The sequence below is a fragment of the Xiphophorus couchianus genome, chromosome 22, assembly GCF_001444195.1.
Source record: "Xiphophorus couchianus chromosome 22, X_couchianus-1.0, whole genome shotgun sequence".
NCBI lineage: Eukaryota > Metazoa > Chordata > Actinopteri > Cyprinodontiformes > Poeciliidae > Xiphophorus > Xiphophorus couchianus.
The window spans coordinates 1,910,001-1,924,130 of NC_040249.1; the positions used below are offsets into that span (position 1 = coordinate 1,910,001).

The 14,130-nt window shown below is 40.7% G+C and overlaps 2 protein-coding genes and 1 long non-coding RNA gene across 5 annotated transcripts in view; 2 read left to right on the forward strand and 1 right to left on the reverse strand.

Annotated features, from left to right (window-relative positions):
- The window catches only part of LOC114137550 (uncharacterized), a 19,308-nt gene extending 8,061 nt beyond the window's left edge, over positions 1-11,247 (reverse strand). Inside the window, exons 1-2 of the long non-coding RNA XR_003594010.1 lie at positions 10,694-11,247; positions 8,885-8,887 (exon numbers count right to left, since the gene is read on the reverse strand). This is a non-coding gene — a long non-coding RNA (uncharacterized LOC114137550). The remainder of the gene's footprint in view (positions 1-8,884; positions 8,888-10,693) is intronic.
- sdhaf4 (succinate dehydrogenase complex assembly factor 4) lies at positions 3,581-5,224 on the forward strand. Its single transcript, XM_028006203.1, has 3 exons — positions 3,581-3,787; positions 3,901-4,011; positions 4,939-5,224. Exons 1-3 carry the CDS (start codon positions 3,709-3,711, stop codon positions 5,046-5,048), a joined length of 300 nt encoding a protein of 99 aa, XP_027862004.1. The 5' UTR covers positions 3,581-3,708; the 3' UTR covers positions 5,049-5,224.
- Positions 5,402-12,876, forward strand: cep68 (centrosomal protein 68). 3 transcript variants are annotated; one of them, XM_028006198.1, is made up of 8 exons: positions 5,402-6,222; positions 8,945-9,205; positions 9,452-10,438; positions 11,254-11,425; positions 11,506-11,654; positions 11,744-11,866; positions 12,197-12,293; positions 12,398-12,876. In XM_028006198.1, the coding sequence occupies exons 2-8, from the start codon at positions 8,993-8,995 to the stop codon at positions 12,559-12,561; spliced, it is 1,905 nt and encodes a 634-aa protein (XP_027861999.1). In that variant the 5' UTR covers positions 5,402-6,222; positions 8,945-8,992; the 3' UTR covers positions 12,562-12,876. The 3 variants fall into 3 exon arrangements, with proteins under 3 accessions (XP_027861999.1, XP_027862000.1, XP_027862001.1); XM_028006199.1 differs by having other exon boundaries at positions 11,509-11,654; XM_028006200.1 differs by lacking the exon at positions 8,945-9,205.
- The last annotated feature ends 1,254 nt before the right edge of the window (positions 12,877-14,130 follow it).

The following is a 14,130-nucleotide window of genomic DNA, read 5'->3' on the forward strand; positions in this document are numbered from 1 at the left end:
GAAATAGAGTCGTTGGCGACTATCAGTTTGTAAGGGTTATAAAGGCGTTTGGTGTAGTTACTTTTTTTTCAGGTTAACGTGGGTAGATTTTTTCTTTTTAATTAAATCATTTTAAAAACAGGTTTTTGTATGAACTCAGGTTACCGTTGTTGGATACTAGCTTTTTTTTTTAAATACAAAATATTTAACTGCAACCCACAAAAAGAAGCAAAAACAGAAAAAAAATCTGAAAAGGTGCAAATACCTTTATTCACAGCTCTGTGTGGCGCCTACCGAGGTTTAATGTGAGTAGACAAGTCAAGGCAAATTCACGTCACTATTTCTGACTCGACTGCGTAAACACGCAAAAAAACGGCACAAAGTAAGCCGTTTGTCACATTCTTCAGAAAAACGTGGCTGGTTAAGGTGGACCAATGCATTATGTTTAAATAAAGAACAGTGACACGTTCCCGTCGTGTAAACCTTCAGTGGAAACAGTTTGCCTTTTGGTTTTTGTTTCTCCAGCTGTTGCTGTGCCTCACAAAGAAAGGTATGTGAACGTCTCCACATTTTCTCAGGTTAGGCACTGTAGGAGTAAGCGAGCAAGAAATAAAGAGACAAAATCCAGGAGGGTAGAGTCAATGATGATTTATTTATTGAGATATACTGAGGATAAATCCCAAACATTTATGCAAAATTATCACTGTTGGTACCAGTTTACATCTCCGTACCATGTCAGTATTATGCAGAAGAAACTGACAGTCAGACCGACTTTATGGAGTTGAATTAGTGACTCTAAACAGAGTTGGTTACATTTATTTGTTTTACGTGTCAACCTGACATTTGCAAAATGTCAGGTTGTATCCTTTTTAAAGATACAAAAAGGACATGGAGTTTGAAAGAGAGAGTAGGAAAGTCAACGAAGAACAAATCCAGTCTTTTACGGTTTCTGCCCAACTACGACCAGCTTCTTTATCTTTGCTTGAGAACATCGTCCCCACAGCATCATCCTGCCACTCTCGTGTTTCACCACGAGTTTATGGTGTATAATGACCAATGGACTTTTTTTTTTTTGCCACAGTGTTTTCTGCGTAGGACAAAAATGCTCCAGTTCGGTCTCACCTGACCAGATCGCATCTTTCCTCTCATTTTCTGTCCTCTCATGGTTTATGGTAAATTCCTCTGATTTTCTTAAAACAAGGGCTTTTGCATTGCTGCTCTTCACTAAAGCCTAGATTTATGGAGTGCACCACTAACATTTGGGCAGGTGTGTAGATCTCCACAGCTTCTCTTGGATGCTCTCCTTGCCCGGCCTGTGGATGTCATCAAGTAAATTATGGACAACTGTGGCCATCCTATTTATGAAACTGTCTTAGAAAAACAAACTGTCTTTAGTCGGGGCTTCTTCGAATTCATGTTAAATCAAATTGTGTTACAGGAGATCCTTCCTGTCCACAGCCATCACCATCTACAATAACACTTTGAATAAACGAGTTACAACATTTACTTTCCCTTTGGGATCAATAAATTATTTTTGAATTGCATTGAATATACTGGGCAGCATTCATTGTTGAGAAGGACATGACCTGACAGGAGCGGGTGGGACTAGCTGAACTGAGGCAAGATTATGGCTTACAGCTGAACTCTGCTAATCTACCATTGGGCAGCCAATTGCTGACTTCTGCAAAGGAGCTCCCCAGTCTGGGAAACACAGCTAATTAAACATTACTCAATTTTTCCACAACATATCAGCGTGAGCTGAGCTTTTCCAATCACGTATTTTGGTGATGTACTGTACAGCACTGGAAATTCATAATTTACTGCCATGCTATTTAACAAAACTGCAATTTTGGAAAAGGAAACATCACTCTGGCCTTTCACTTTAAACCTGACAGTAAAATAAATTCAGAGATCAAAGCCTGTTTTCCCCAGGTTTTAAGAAATGTTTTTTTTCTTCTAACTGCTAACTTGAGACAGTCGCCATGTTCTTATTGCTCTGCTTCTTCAATTTTGCATTGTCGTTCTTTTCTGGAAGTAGCCAGGCCGCTGACACTTGCTTACACTCGTGTGTGTGCAAGTGTGTGAAGATATCCAGAAGGTTTTAGAGTGCTGATAGTTCTGAGTGGATGTTGAAACTCTCCTTTAAATTCCTCCTTAACTTTTCAGAAAGCTGCCTGGGTAATGTCAGCTTGCTTACACGAACACACACGCAGACACACGCAGGGTCTGTGTGTCACACACAGTTGTGTTTTCGTGTCTTGTGGGTTCTGTACATTGACTTCCATTCATTTTCCAGCCTAACCCTTACCCACCGTCTACCCCTAACCATCACATACCTAATCCTAAGCCTCCCCAGTTCTAGTTTTGCAACTAACATCTAATTCACACCATACCGCCAAAAATAATTAGAGCACAGTAAACTGCAAAAAGAAGCATATACCAGGGACAGGTCCTCACTTTCCATTAAGGACTTATAAATATTTTGAAAGTGTTCCTCTATATGTACTATATGCGAGTGCACACAAACACCTTGCCTAACAAAGTGAGATTGGACGCCAAAGGTTATTTAAAAAAAAAAACTAAAACAATTCATGTATATAAAGAAAGATGATCTGGTTTTCTTAAACTTAGCCAAACGAACAAGAAAAAAAAAACACGTAACAAAAATACAGAATTAATGAAAAACACCCCATAATCCACAAGCTACAAAACCACCATGACAAAGACAGAGCAATATTCATAATTTATATACAGTATATCACTTATTACCTAAAATAATCATATTTGAGCTGTCAAACATGGAGCTTTGAAGCTTTTCAGCCCTCTCAACATCTGATCGAGGGACGAAGGTCACGTATATCAAAATTAAATTTACAGATCAGACACGGAAAGTGCAAAAAAGATCTACTTCCGGTTACCAAAAATAAAACTCGTTCCGCATTAATTATCGTATTGTGGTCATTGCATTACACAAGCATTCTTTAAATCTAAGTTTTCTCTGGACTCATTTACAGATTTATTCATAAGTCAACATATTTCCATGTGCCTGCTTGTTATTAGCTTAGTTTATTTATTTTATATTTAGGTCATATTTAAATAACAATATCACACGTATGCATATATTATTCGTTTTAATATATATTTTATATCATTTATAATTATGTTATATTTACTCATATTTAACACTTTGGGTGGAGTAGCTTCTGAACAAATAAGCAATTTTGCCTTGGGAATCAATAAAGTATGTTCTATTCTATTCTATTATATTAATTGGCTTGTTTAAATTGCCCTCAGGCATGACTGTGCTCTTGTTTATTGTTATTTACTTCTATAGTTTGCTGTTATTGTTAATTTATTTATTATTTGCATGTCAGTTTCAACACTCTCAATCATCTTCCTCATCATCATCATCTCGATCATCTTCCTCATCATCATCATCTCAGCAATTTGTCCTCAGTCTTTAACAGCACATTTCTGTACGTCATCAATTATTTTATTTAGCCCATAATTTGTTTCCGTCACAAGAACATAGACTTTGTTTTGCTCTCCCCTGCCCCCTGCTGGACGCTCAGTGACATTACAATCATTTGTCGCACATTGATGACTGTGTTGTGTTGTGTTTTTTTTTTTTTTACGTAAATACCACGCTCCTCCGACAGTGGTGTAACTGTCCCCACAGCAGCTTAGGAGGACGTTTCGGCGTGATTCTGTCCTGTATTGCCGTCCAACATGTCTTTTTTACGGTTCTGTGTGTCAGCGAGCAGACGGGTCGAGTCCCGAACCCAGGCTGTGGGCTCGGTGTTTTCAGGTAGGAGTGAGACTGTCGGGCTCGGAGCTGTGTCAGTTTTTCATGGGAGGCTGCTGGTTCTGATGTGAAAGCTGATGAAGTGCAGTAGTTTTTAGCATGTCGTCTTTGTCAAGGCTCGGCACGGTCAGCCAGCGGAGCCCCGAAGGACCAGGAGCCGCTGAAGAAGGCCAAAACCCCGCAGGGTCGCTTCGATGCTCCGGAGAAGAGCAGAGATGTTCTAGAAAGTGAGAAGCAGCCTGTTGGGTTGGTTCCCATCTTCTCAGGGTCTTAGGCAGATGATGCCCCGCTCCTCTAAATTGCTAACATGTGTTTCTAAACCTGCCAGAACAAATAATTAAAAACATAATTCAATTATTGGCTCAATTAAATAGTTTCTGTGCAAAGAAATTAAAGTATGTTTTTAAAAATAGTCAAAAAGAAAAATGATATCAACACATATTCTTTAATTCCGCATTGTAAATCTTAGGACAGAGGTGCGTTTTTTATTTAATCTTCCCTTTCATTTTAAATCATTTCATTTTTATGTTCCTCAATTTATCCCTAATGCATTTACTTCCTTATTTTCCACTCTCGTTTTGTTCTTTGTTTACCTAATAGTTCAGGAGTCAAAATGTCGATATAAAATTTGACCAAATTTTGTAGGTCGATAATTAATATTATCAGATTTGTTCTGTTTGCTTGCACTATGATTATTTCACTGAGAAAACTCATTAGCTCTGTTATTATTCTGCTATTTTTGAAGATTGTGATTTATATTTATAGTAAAACCAAAACAGGTTTGTCAGAAAACTAAAATATGGCACAATATAGTACTAATTAATTTTAATCTAGAAATTAATTTTACTGTCTATGCACTGTACATTATCTTGGCTTTTGCATAATTAAAGTTTCTGTATTGAAAAGCAAAGTAACCAGTCTGATTTTCTTAGAAACTCAATTTGTAGTTTTTACTAGCTAGGACAGTATTTTAGTTTCTGCATTTCTTTATTTAAATAGCAACTATAGAAATTAAGAAAAGAAAAATATTTAGCTTGTGAAATATGAAAGGAAAGAACAAATAATGAAGAACGAGTGACAAAAAGCTACCAAAGTCCCAAGAGAAACATGACATGGACAGAAGAGATCTTTACTGGTGTCTTGTTTTCCTGCAGAGTTTCCTGATGACGTAAACCCTGTAACCAAGGAGAAAGGTGGCCCTCGGGGCCCGGAGCCCACCAGATACGGAGACTGGGAGAGGAAGGGCCGCTGTGTGGACTTCTAGGGAAGTCTTCCAGTTTCCCCGCCAAATGCAGCACTGTCAGAGGAACCTCGGAAGAGACTAAGACTGTGTGGCCTTGTAAATATTTACTGTACATGTGTGTATTCAGAACAATAAGCAGACCTGATGAACCTGATGTCCCACATATGTAACTAAAGGATGATTTGGTCTGATCTTAACCTGCCTCAAGTGTTTGTTCTGACTCTTTGTCTCACGTTGGACTGGATCTCAGGTTGATCCAGTCCAACGCAGCAGTTCGGTGACAGAATTCAGGTTCAGAACGCTTTCTTAGTCACAATCATTTGTTGACTTCCAATCCATCTGTTTCGTGCTCGTTTATTTGAGAGATTTTTAACATCCAGGAAGGAATACTGACACTATTTAACAAAGATAATGCATCAGCAAGACTTGATCTGAACCCTGAGGAAGAGACATGAGGGTTGTGTCTTCACTAAACTATGATATAGTTGTCTCTTTAAATGTTCTGCTGCTGTAAAAAGAAAGGGGGACAGGACACAAGTTGGACATTTACATGTAAACCTAGACGATGCAGAAAAAGCAACAGTAAAAATGAGAAAACATGGGGAAGCAAAAACTGCATAATAACTGCATGCTGCGAGTTCTGTTTTTCCGAGTAGTCTACAGAGATGGAAAGGTTTGGATCGGGTTTGGAACCACCATGTCTTTAATAACTTATTCAAAAACTTGCCTAACCAGGGATGGAAGTGCAACTGGCCTGAAGTCGCTTAATCCTGGGCTAAACCTGTCTGTGATTTACTGGATTTATTATTCAGTCTTAATAGTTATAATGGTGTGACACTGAAAAGAAAAGAGACGGGTCTCCGTTATACATGCATTTCTACTTTTGTCCACTTGGGGGACAATAAAAATTGAAAGTGCATTTTCTGGTTCCATCACTAATGTTATAACTACTGTCTGTAGTTGTTATAATATTGTTTCACCGAGCCTATCTGATTAACTTAGAAGTTTTTCTTTATATGAACACGTTAGTACTGTTGTGAGGAGAAGGCTGCAACGAGAATGAGGCGTGTTTGTGGCGGACAGCGGCAGCAGACCGAGAGAAACGGAAGCTCGGAGACAAGAGCTGCGGAGGAAGAAGGCTGATGGCGGCGACAGCTGCCGAAAAGAAGGCCACAGCAGCTGGACGACACAACAGGTAAAATCCCTGAGCTCTGTGCTGGGTGGTTAAAAATGGCTGCACCAGCCTCACTTTCTCCTCTCTTTGTTCACTTCTCGATGTGGTCTCTATGAGACTTCCGCTCAACGCCTCGTAGACATTGTCAAGCGTCAAACTTCTAAAAAAAACAGATGTGACGAAGATTACTGATATTTCTATGCTCGTTTGAACCAAAGACCGGACAAATGTTCCCTCTGTGTGGGCTATTGGTGTCGCTTGGTACCGGGGTGTCGTCCACAGTGTAAGTTTCTGGAGAGGAACAAAGCCACAGTTGGTTCTAAACACACACACACACACACACACAGCTGAGGGGAGTCCCGTTTGCAGGTCCATGCACAGCAAGCGTGTGAGACAAGGTGCTCTGCTTAGGCTGGATGTGCTTTTTTGTTGTTGTTGGGTTTTTTTTACCTACATGCATCTTTGGCTGTAAACTAACAACATTCTAAAATCATGACATTGAGCATACAGCCGGAGACCTACCATGGTAATATCCCAAAAATAATAATCAATGGGAAAATCCGTAGAAACGTCAAAAACACCCAGGATTTAATCATAATCGTACCAATTGTTTAACGTCTTTACCAGTGTTTCACTGAGAAGTAGTTCACATGATGAGCTCAGCAGATGTGCAGATCCACCAGGTGTTTGCTAATTGCTGCTGCTGCTAGTCTGAAGGAGTGGTGTGGGTGAGTCACACCGCTCTACCCACACTGGTGAGTGCTCTGTGAGGCAGAAGCTCAACTCCAGGGAGCAGCTTTGAAAAGGAAGCACTTGGTTTTCTGCACCCAAAATGGCTATGAGGGGGGATTCAAGGATATCAGGGTTTCCCCCGGAAAACCTGCTAAGCCCGCTGGTAGGGGCGCTAGGGCAATCCACCATGTTTTTGTGTTAAAAAAATGTTGAAAGCTACAGAAATGCAAACAATTCTCCAAAGCAGAGTGGATCAAAATTCCTCCACACAAAAAAAGGTAGCCAACAGTGACAGGTAGCATCGAGCATAAATATTTCAGCTTCCAAGACAAAATCTTTTTTTGTCTTTACATTTTGATATGCTCTATGGAAAAGATTTTAATAGGCAAATTTTCTACAAATAAATTGTAGTTACTTTCCACAAAAATATCTGAAGCGTGTATTGGCAGGGGTTTACTGTAATTACTTTGTGTAAGGGTAGTTTTTAACTTTTAATTCATGAAATCTTTATTTGAAAACTACTACTGGTGATTTTTGGTCTGATATTAATATTATATTTAAGGTTTCCCCTCAGAAAACCTGCTAAGCCCGGTCATTTATACAGCGGCCCGTCGTGTTTTTGAGTTAAAAAATGTTTAAAGTTGACAGGAAATTTGAAAATATCACTTGATAATTATGTGTTATTGGAAGATTAATACCTGAACACCAACTATAAAGTCTTAAAAATGCAAACATAAAAAAAACCTTAAATAAATAAGCAATGCCTAGCCTGGTGGGGGCACAAGTAAAGCCTGGTGGCCCGCCAGGCTTATAATACACTGGGGAAAACCCTGAGATTGATCATCTGAAACATGTAATACAGACAATACCTTTTCACAGTACTGTAATTGTTACTGTCATTGAATAAAATTTACTGAGCAGATCCTCGGCATATACTGGGTGACTCTTCCAATGTTTCTAGTAATTAGTTCTTCCTATCTGTTACCGCTGGACTTATGAAACTAGAACTGTCGAGCCAGCCAGGCCTTAGAGTATTCCAGCCAAGGAACAAATTTGACATTTAAACTCAGACTTGACATGTATCTTCAGCAGTCAGATCACATTCAGGATAAATGTTGCATTTATCAGATGTTGGGAATTTCAAGTACAAAGCCAGTAAAAGTCAAATTTAGAAAACCAGAACTTCACAATAATCCCAACATCAAACTCAGGCACCACGCATAATAGAAATAGTAGAAATTTCATAATAAAAATAGTAGAAATGTCATTATTTTCAGTGTTTTTTGACTGTTTTGTTCTTTGCCTCTGGTGTAGTTAAGACCATTTTGCGTTATGGTTTGTAAGAATTGAAAGGTCGGCGTGTGTATAGAGATGAGTTTATTCCCTCATGTATTCAGTTCCATGTTGACAGAGATGTGCAAAGCTAACATGCTCTGACCACAGTTTCATACATCTGGGTCTTTTGTCCTGACTTGATTTTTGTCATTTATACATCACACTATGTTTCAGTGGGAAATCCACACAAGTCTTTGTACCTGATATCTCCATGGTCTCCCATGTCTGAACACATTGCGTACGTGGTAGTGTTAGTGGATCCATTGGGCAATCCGGATTCTTCCTGGTTGGTGCAGTGAACATGCAGTTTTAATGAGGCCAGTTAGATAAGTAGCAACATATCATTACAGCATCCGGATCCATTGGGAGTCTCAACCGGCCTGCTGCTTAGTGACTCCCCAGAAACACAAAGACTCGCTGAGCAACCAGAAGTTCTTGTTTGTAGTTTGTATCCCAGCTATATTTGAAACATGGAGGCTCCGCATCACAAGCCTTCATGTTCTCCAGCTGAGCCTCAGAGAGACTCTAGTGGCTGGTCATAGTATTTTTCTGATCAGATCTTGAAGCTTTTTTTTATTATAATCTTTGAAGTATTGTTAGGAATTTAGAAAAGTACATACTTTAATCTGGCTTAGATTTAATTTCATTTCCAAACTTGCTTTTGTTCTCATTACAGGAACCCTCAGCGTTTCTGTTCTCAGATGAAAGCAGACAGTGATGGAGGATGCGTCTCTCAACACTTAAGCGCAGCAACGCATTCTTAGCTGCACAAGATGGTGGTAGAGACGAAGCTGAGGCAACAGTCAATCGGGAGCACCATAAAAGTGTGACCATAGCACCCAAGACCCACAATATGACAGACAGACATTATGTGCAGAGAAAGCCCCTGTTCACTGAGGAGCATCGTGTGTCCATCTTAAAGAAACTCCCAGAAACGGTGAGTTGGGGAAAATATTTTCATTGCGCTACATTTCATTCTACGTTCAGTGCTTAAGACTCTCTCTGGAGTTCTAAGACTCTCTTCTATTGTGTGAAGTATAGCTCACTATTAAGGTAAATAGGCATTTATTAACTTGAGATTGATCATTAAAATGCTGTTTCCTTCATCCAAAGTATATATAAATAATTAAATATCAGTAAATATAATACCATACGCTCAAACTTATACTTTGACGTCTTTCAGGAGGAGCTTTCTGGACCCAGCATGAAGCAGTGGGTCAACCCACCACAGATGCATGGCCTCTCTCTAAGGGACCTCTCACTTCCCACAGCCTCTGGAGGAAAGCCCAGTTCAACCTCGATTGTTCCAGAACTGTGCCACAGAGAACCCACTTCAGGATTAGCTTTCCATGGCAGATCAGCTCGGCGAAGCTTCTCCAGCTCAATTCTAGAGGTTCAGAGCATAAATCCTCCTCTGAGGCCACAGCTGACCTCCACAGTTCTTAACCCAACCTACACGCCACGCTCGTGCCACCCCAGAATAAGCCAAGCCCACTTGAGTTCGAAGGAAGAGAGTGGTGTAGAAGAGACGAAGACGAGTTCTTCAGCGGCGAACTCTGAGTGTTGGTATCAGGTGGACTATTGGGCCTGTGCCATTCCAAAAGCGTTGCCTCCTTCTCCAGACAGAAAGTCTGCTGCCTGGAACCCAAACAAAGAATATGAGGCGCTGCTGGACTACACCTACCCTTTGAGACCAGGACATGTCAACAGGGAATGGAACTCCCCTGAGCTGCAGGAAGACTCTCTTCTAAGAACTGAGCCAAACATGAAGGACTCAGGAATCGAGTTGGACCACTTGTGTAGCTCTGCCAGCCTGTCAGGGTTTGAACCCTCTGAGATTGGAGTTGGAAGGAGCCGAGACAGAAGCAGCTCACATGACCCACATGTGTTCCTCGCATCCTCAGACGTTCCCCCCTGCAGTACACCGCTCTCCATTGCCAATCTCACCAGTTTGTCCGTGGACAGTTTGGACTGCAGCAGGGACAGAGCTGGAAGTGACCAAAGCAGGGATGGCGACTATCAACTCCATGCAGAAGCCGCCTCTTCGTCTGCTGCTTTCATCCGTTCCACTAGAGTTCTCCCACGGTCCAGGTGGGTTGGTGGAGAGGTGGATGAGGAGTTCTGGTCTCTACCAGAGCAGCTGGAGGAACTGCAGCAGTTGTCCAGACAGGTCAGTCCAGCAGCGTCATGTACAGGGTTTAATCTAAAATGCCAAATTTCCCTTAATATGCAATAATACACACAGCGGAAACAGTATCAATATTAGAACAAAAGTCAATATCCACAGTCTTCCAGGGTTTCCCCCAAGGTTGCGCGATATGCAAGATTCTCCCAGCCGATATTTGTCAGTGTGAAAAATGGCAATGGGTGATATATATTTGCACAGGTGACATTTGAACTTTTTTTTTGAGTATAACAAAAAAACACACATAATTATCAAGTGATGTTTTCAAGTTTCCTGTCAGCTTTAAACATTTTTTAACTCAAAAACATAACAAGTCGCTGGATAAATGACTGTCTTACAGCCCAACCACCGGGCTTAGCAAGTTTTCTGGGGGAAACCTTGAAGTCATTAATTTTGATTAGCCACACCTTTTTGCCACACCCAGGCCTATCACTACTAGACTTTCAAAACCAAGAAACCATTTAAGTTGGGCCTTTCTGGCAACATGACGTAGCAGCGTTTCCCATACCATTATCCAAGGGGCCCCCCAAGAAGATTATGACATCTAGTAATTGTAAGTGTTAACAGTTAATGTTAGTGATTTTTGTCAGCCTTCCTAGGTAACGCCGGGTGATGTCGTGAGCTATTTCTGTCCCTACGTGGTCTCTTTGAAAACAGAAAAGGAAAATTATACTTTTGTGAAAGCAGAAGAAGAGTGCATCAGATGATTAAAACACAGTGAACACAGTAGTTGTCATTTTTCAAGTAAGTGACGGAGCAGAAAGTCAGGTACCTGTTGTGGTTTTTGTGTTTTGGGGAAGGTGAGGGAGGTGGCGGCCCAGATAAGCCCGCCTGCGACGGCCCGCTGTGCATCTCTTGACCGGGACACCACCTCCATGCTGCCCTCCATCACCTCCTCACAGAAAACCCCAGAGACTGCGCAGGACAAACAGGATGGATGCAAAGGAACGCAGCGCTGTGCAGCAGAGACAGGTACTTATTTCCTTTCCATATCGAGCTACACATTTTCTTCTGTTCATCACCCATCTGTTCTCACTTGGTTTGTTTCTCAGCAACAGCCGGCGGCGGCAGGGACTCTGAGGCTTTGGCGAGCAGCGACGGTGTGAGGGGGCAACTGAGTGTGACGGGGGTCAGGGAATGTTTGCTGAAGCAGCTGTGTGACGGCCAGGAGCAGAGCGACTCTCTGACCGAACACATCCAGGTAGGAACAAGCTGAGCTGGACACGACTGGTGTATTGATGGCAGACCGTAAACGGTGAATGGTGTGTGTGTGTGGTTTTGTTTTTCCAGCTGTTCTGTTCACAGCTAGAGCTGCTCATCCAGCAGCTGTATGCTCTGTCACAGAGCATGGAGAGGATTGCTGCTCCTGCAGGGGACATAGTCAGCGTGAAGTCATCGCTGGCTGATTATCAGGTATCAAATAAACCTCCGAAAATGTTCACAATGGTTAAACAAAAAAAAATCCTCATAGCTTTGGTTTTCTCAGGATTTAGAGCTGCCTATAGACAAGAGAAGAACCACTTAAAATTGTGATGCATATTCATAATTTTTAATTGAAACGCAAGGAAAAATTTCAGAAAACAAAAGAAGCCAGGTGCAATGGGAATGAGCCAAAATTGGTATCAGCTGGTCAAAGCTTTACAAACAACCGCAATTGAAAATCAGTTCTGAGTGGCCCGTCTGTAGTAAGAACCCAAACCATAAGTTACAGCTTCATGCTTTCTACACTCTGATTTGTTTTAGAGCTTTCAGAAGGAGTTGAGCAGCCATCAACCTTTGACATCTTGCGTCCTTCGTGCTGGACAGCATCTTCTGAGCTGCATCAACAGCACCTCTCCATGTCAGTGATGTACATCATATATATATACATATATATGAAATAAGAGACTAATATTAAATGTTCCTGCAGAGTCTGACCCTAGTATGTCCTGTCTTTGTTTTAAGTTTTAAGAGACACTCTGCTGCTTATCGAGAAGCAGTCCGGAGCTCTACAGAATCACTCGGACCACGTTTTCTCCTCCATCCTCTCCGCTATGGACAGTCTGGCTCTGCCCACTCACCACAGTCCTGTTCAGCTGAGGGAAGAAAAGAACTCTGCTGGAACCTAATAGGTCCAGTTTGTGGACGGACCACAAGAAGTCCTGACACTCGTTTTCAAAGTGACGTTCTCAGCATTCCGGAGTCGCGACCGTTACAGAGCCTCACGACTGCCTCCAGTTCAGACCAACCACTGACTGCTTCCCTGGTCAGCTGTTTAAAGCAACTTCAGCTCCAGACATCCATCGGCTGTTTTCCAGGTTCCCCAGTCTGGTTGCAGATACTGCAAGACTACACTGTTCCTCTCAAGCTTCTCATAGGGCATCTCAGTATGTTTCAGAAATCATATGCAGCCATATTCAATGAATGAGAATGTTATTGAAAAGCTCATGGACTTCAGTTACTCAATTCACAAAACAATTTCAAGGTTTCCCCTAGAAAACTTGCTAAGCCCAATGGTTGGACAGTCATTCATCCAGCAGCTGACTGTGCTTTTGAGTTAAAAAATGCTTAAAGTTGACAGAAAATTTGAAAATATCACTTGATAATTATCCGTTATTGAAAGATTAATACCTGAACACCAACTATAAAGTTTCAAAAATGCAAACATTTTAAAAAGACCTAAATAAAAAACAAATGCTTAGCCTGGTGGGGGGGACAAGTAAAGCCTGGTGGCCCGCCAGGCTTATAATACACTGGGGGGAAACCCTGAATTACTTTTCAAGCCTTTGTTTCTGTTAATTGAGATTTTATGCTTGCTTACAGCTAATAAAAACACAACATTTAAGATGAAAATATCACATCTTAATGAAGAATATGTTTAATACCTGCTTAAAAGGTATTTTTAATCTGATAAACTCATCGGAACGCAGCTTTCTTAATTATTGAACATCACTGTACAATCGCTCCAGTTTGACCTAATAATGTCTCCTCCTTGTGGGACATGCCTCCAAATGGACTTAATGGAATGATCCTGGAGCTGCTTGTCTCATTAAACAGCTCCATTATTGCTGCATTTTTATTCTGTCATTCTGTCACATGGTACTGGAAGATATGTTAATATATATATAACATTTTTAACACAGTGGTTTTGTTTATAAACCAAGTCAAGTGCCAGGGTTATAGTTTCCATTTTTACCTGTCTGGCGTATGAATGATGCATTTAGATGCTCTGAATGACGAGTTTCAACAGTTCCAGTCACACTTATCACCCTTCAAACTTAACAGTGGGCTTGCTGACCTGTTACATACTGTAGGTATACATGCATACACATACACATATATATACATATTTGCGCTCACATATAAGTTTGGGAAGCATTTTTTGGGACCTTCAATAAAAAAAAAATTTTATTAATTGAAAAAATTGTATTTTATTTTTCAATTTAAAAGAAAAAAAGTATTTTTACTTTTATTAAAAGTAAAAATATCTTTACTTTTATTTAAAAATATTGCGTATTTATTCGTGAGCAGGTAAAACGAAAGAGTTCCATGTGGCTTTGGATGGTCTTTTCTTGTGCGTACTTTGAGAATATCAGTCTGATTATCTAAAACATTTAAATAAGATGGGGAGAGGGGAAAAAAAAGAGCAAAAAACAGCAAATCTGTTACGGGGTAAATTCATTTCCTCTGCTCTTTCC

Bases quoted from the DNA above. Each gene is read 5' to 3' on its own strand.
- cep68 (XM_028006198.1), top strand. From the start codon at position 8,993: ATGCGTCTCTCAACACTTAAGCGCAGCAACGCATTCTTAGCTGCACAA. The intron at 10,439-11,253 runs GTCAGTCCAGCA...GTTTTGGGGAAG, and splicing joins TGCAGCAGTTGTCCAGACAG to GTGAGGGAGGTGGCGGCCCA. The intron at 12,294-12,397 runs GTCAGTGATGTA...CTTTGTTTTAAG, and splicing joins CATCAACAGCACCTCTCCAT to TTTTAAGAGACACTCTGCTG.
- sdhaf4 (XM_028006203.1), top strand. From the start codon at position 3,709: ATGTCTTTTTTACGGTTCTGTGTGTCAGCGAGCAGACGGGTCGAGTCC. The intron at 3,788-3,900 runs GTAGGAGTGAGA...GTCTTTGTCAAG, and splicing joins TGTGGGCTCGGTGTTTTCAG to GCTCGGCACGGTCAGCCAGC. The intron at 4,012-4,938 runs GTGAGAAGCAGC...GTTTTCCTGCAG, and splicing joins GAGCAGAGATGTTCTAGAAA to AGTTTCCTGATGACGTAAAC.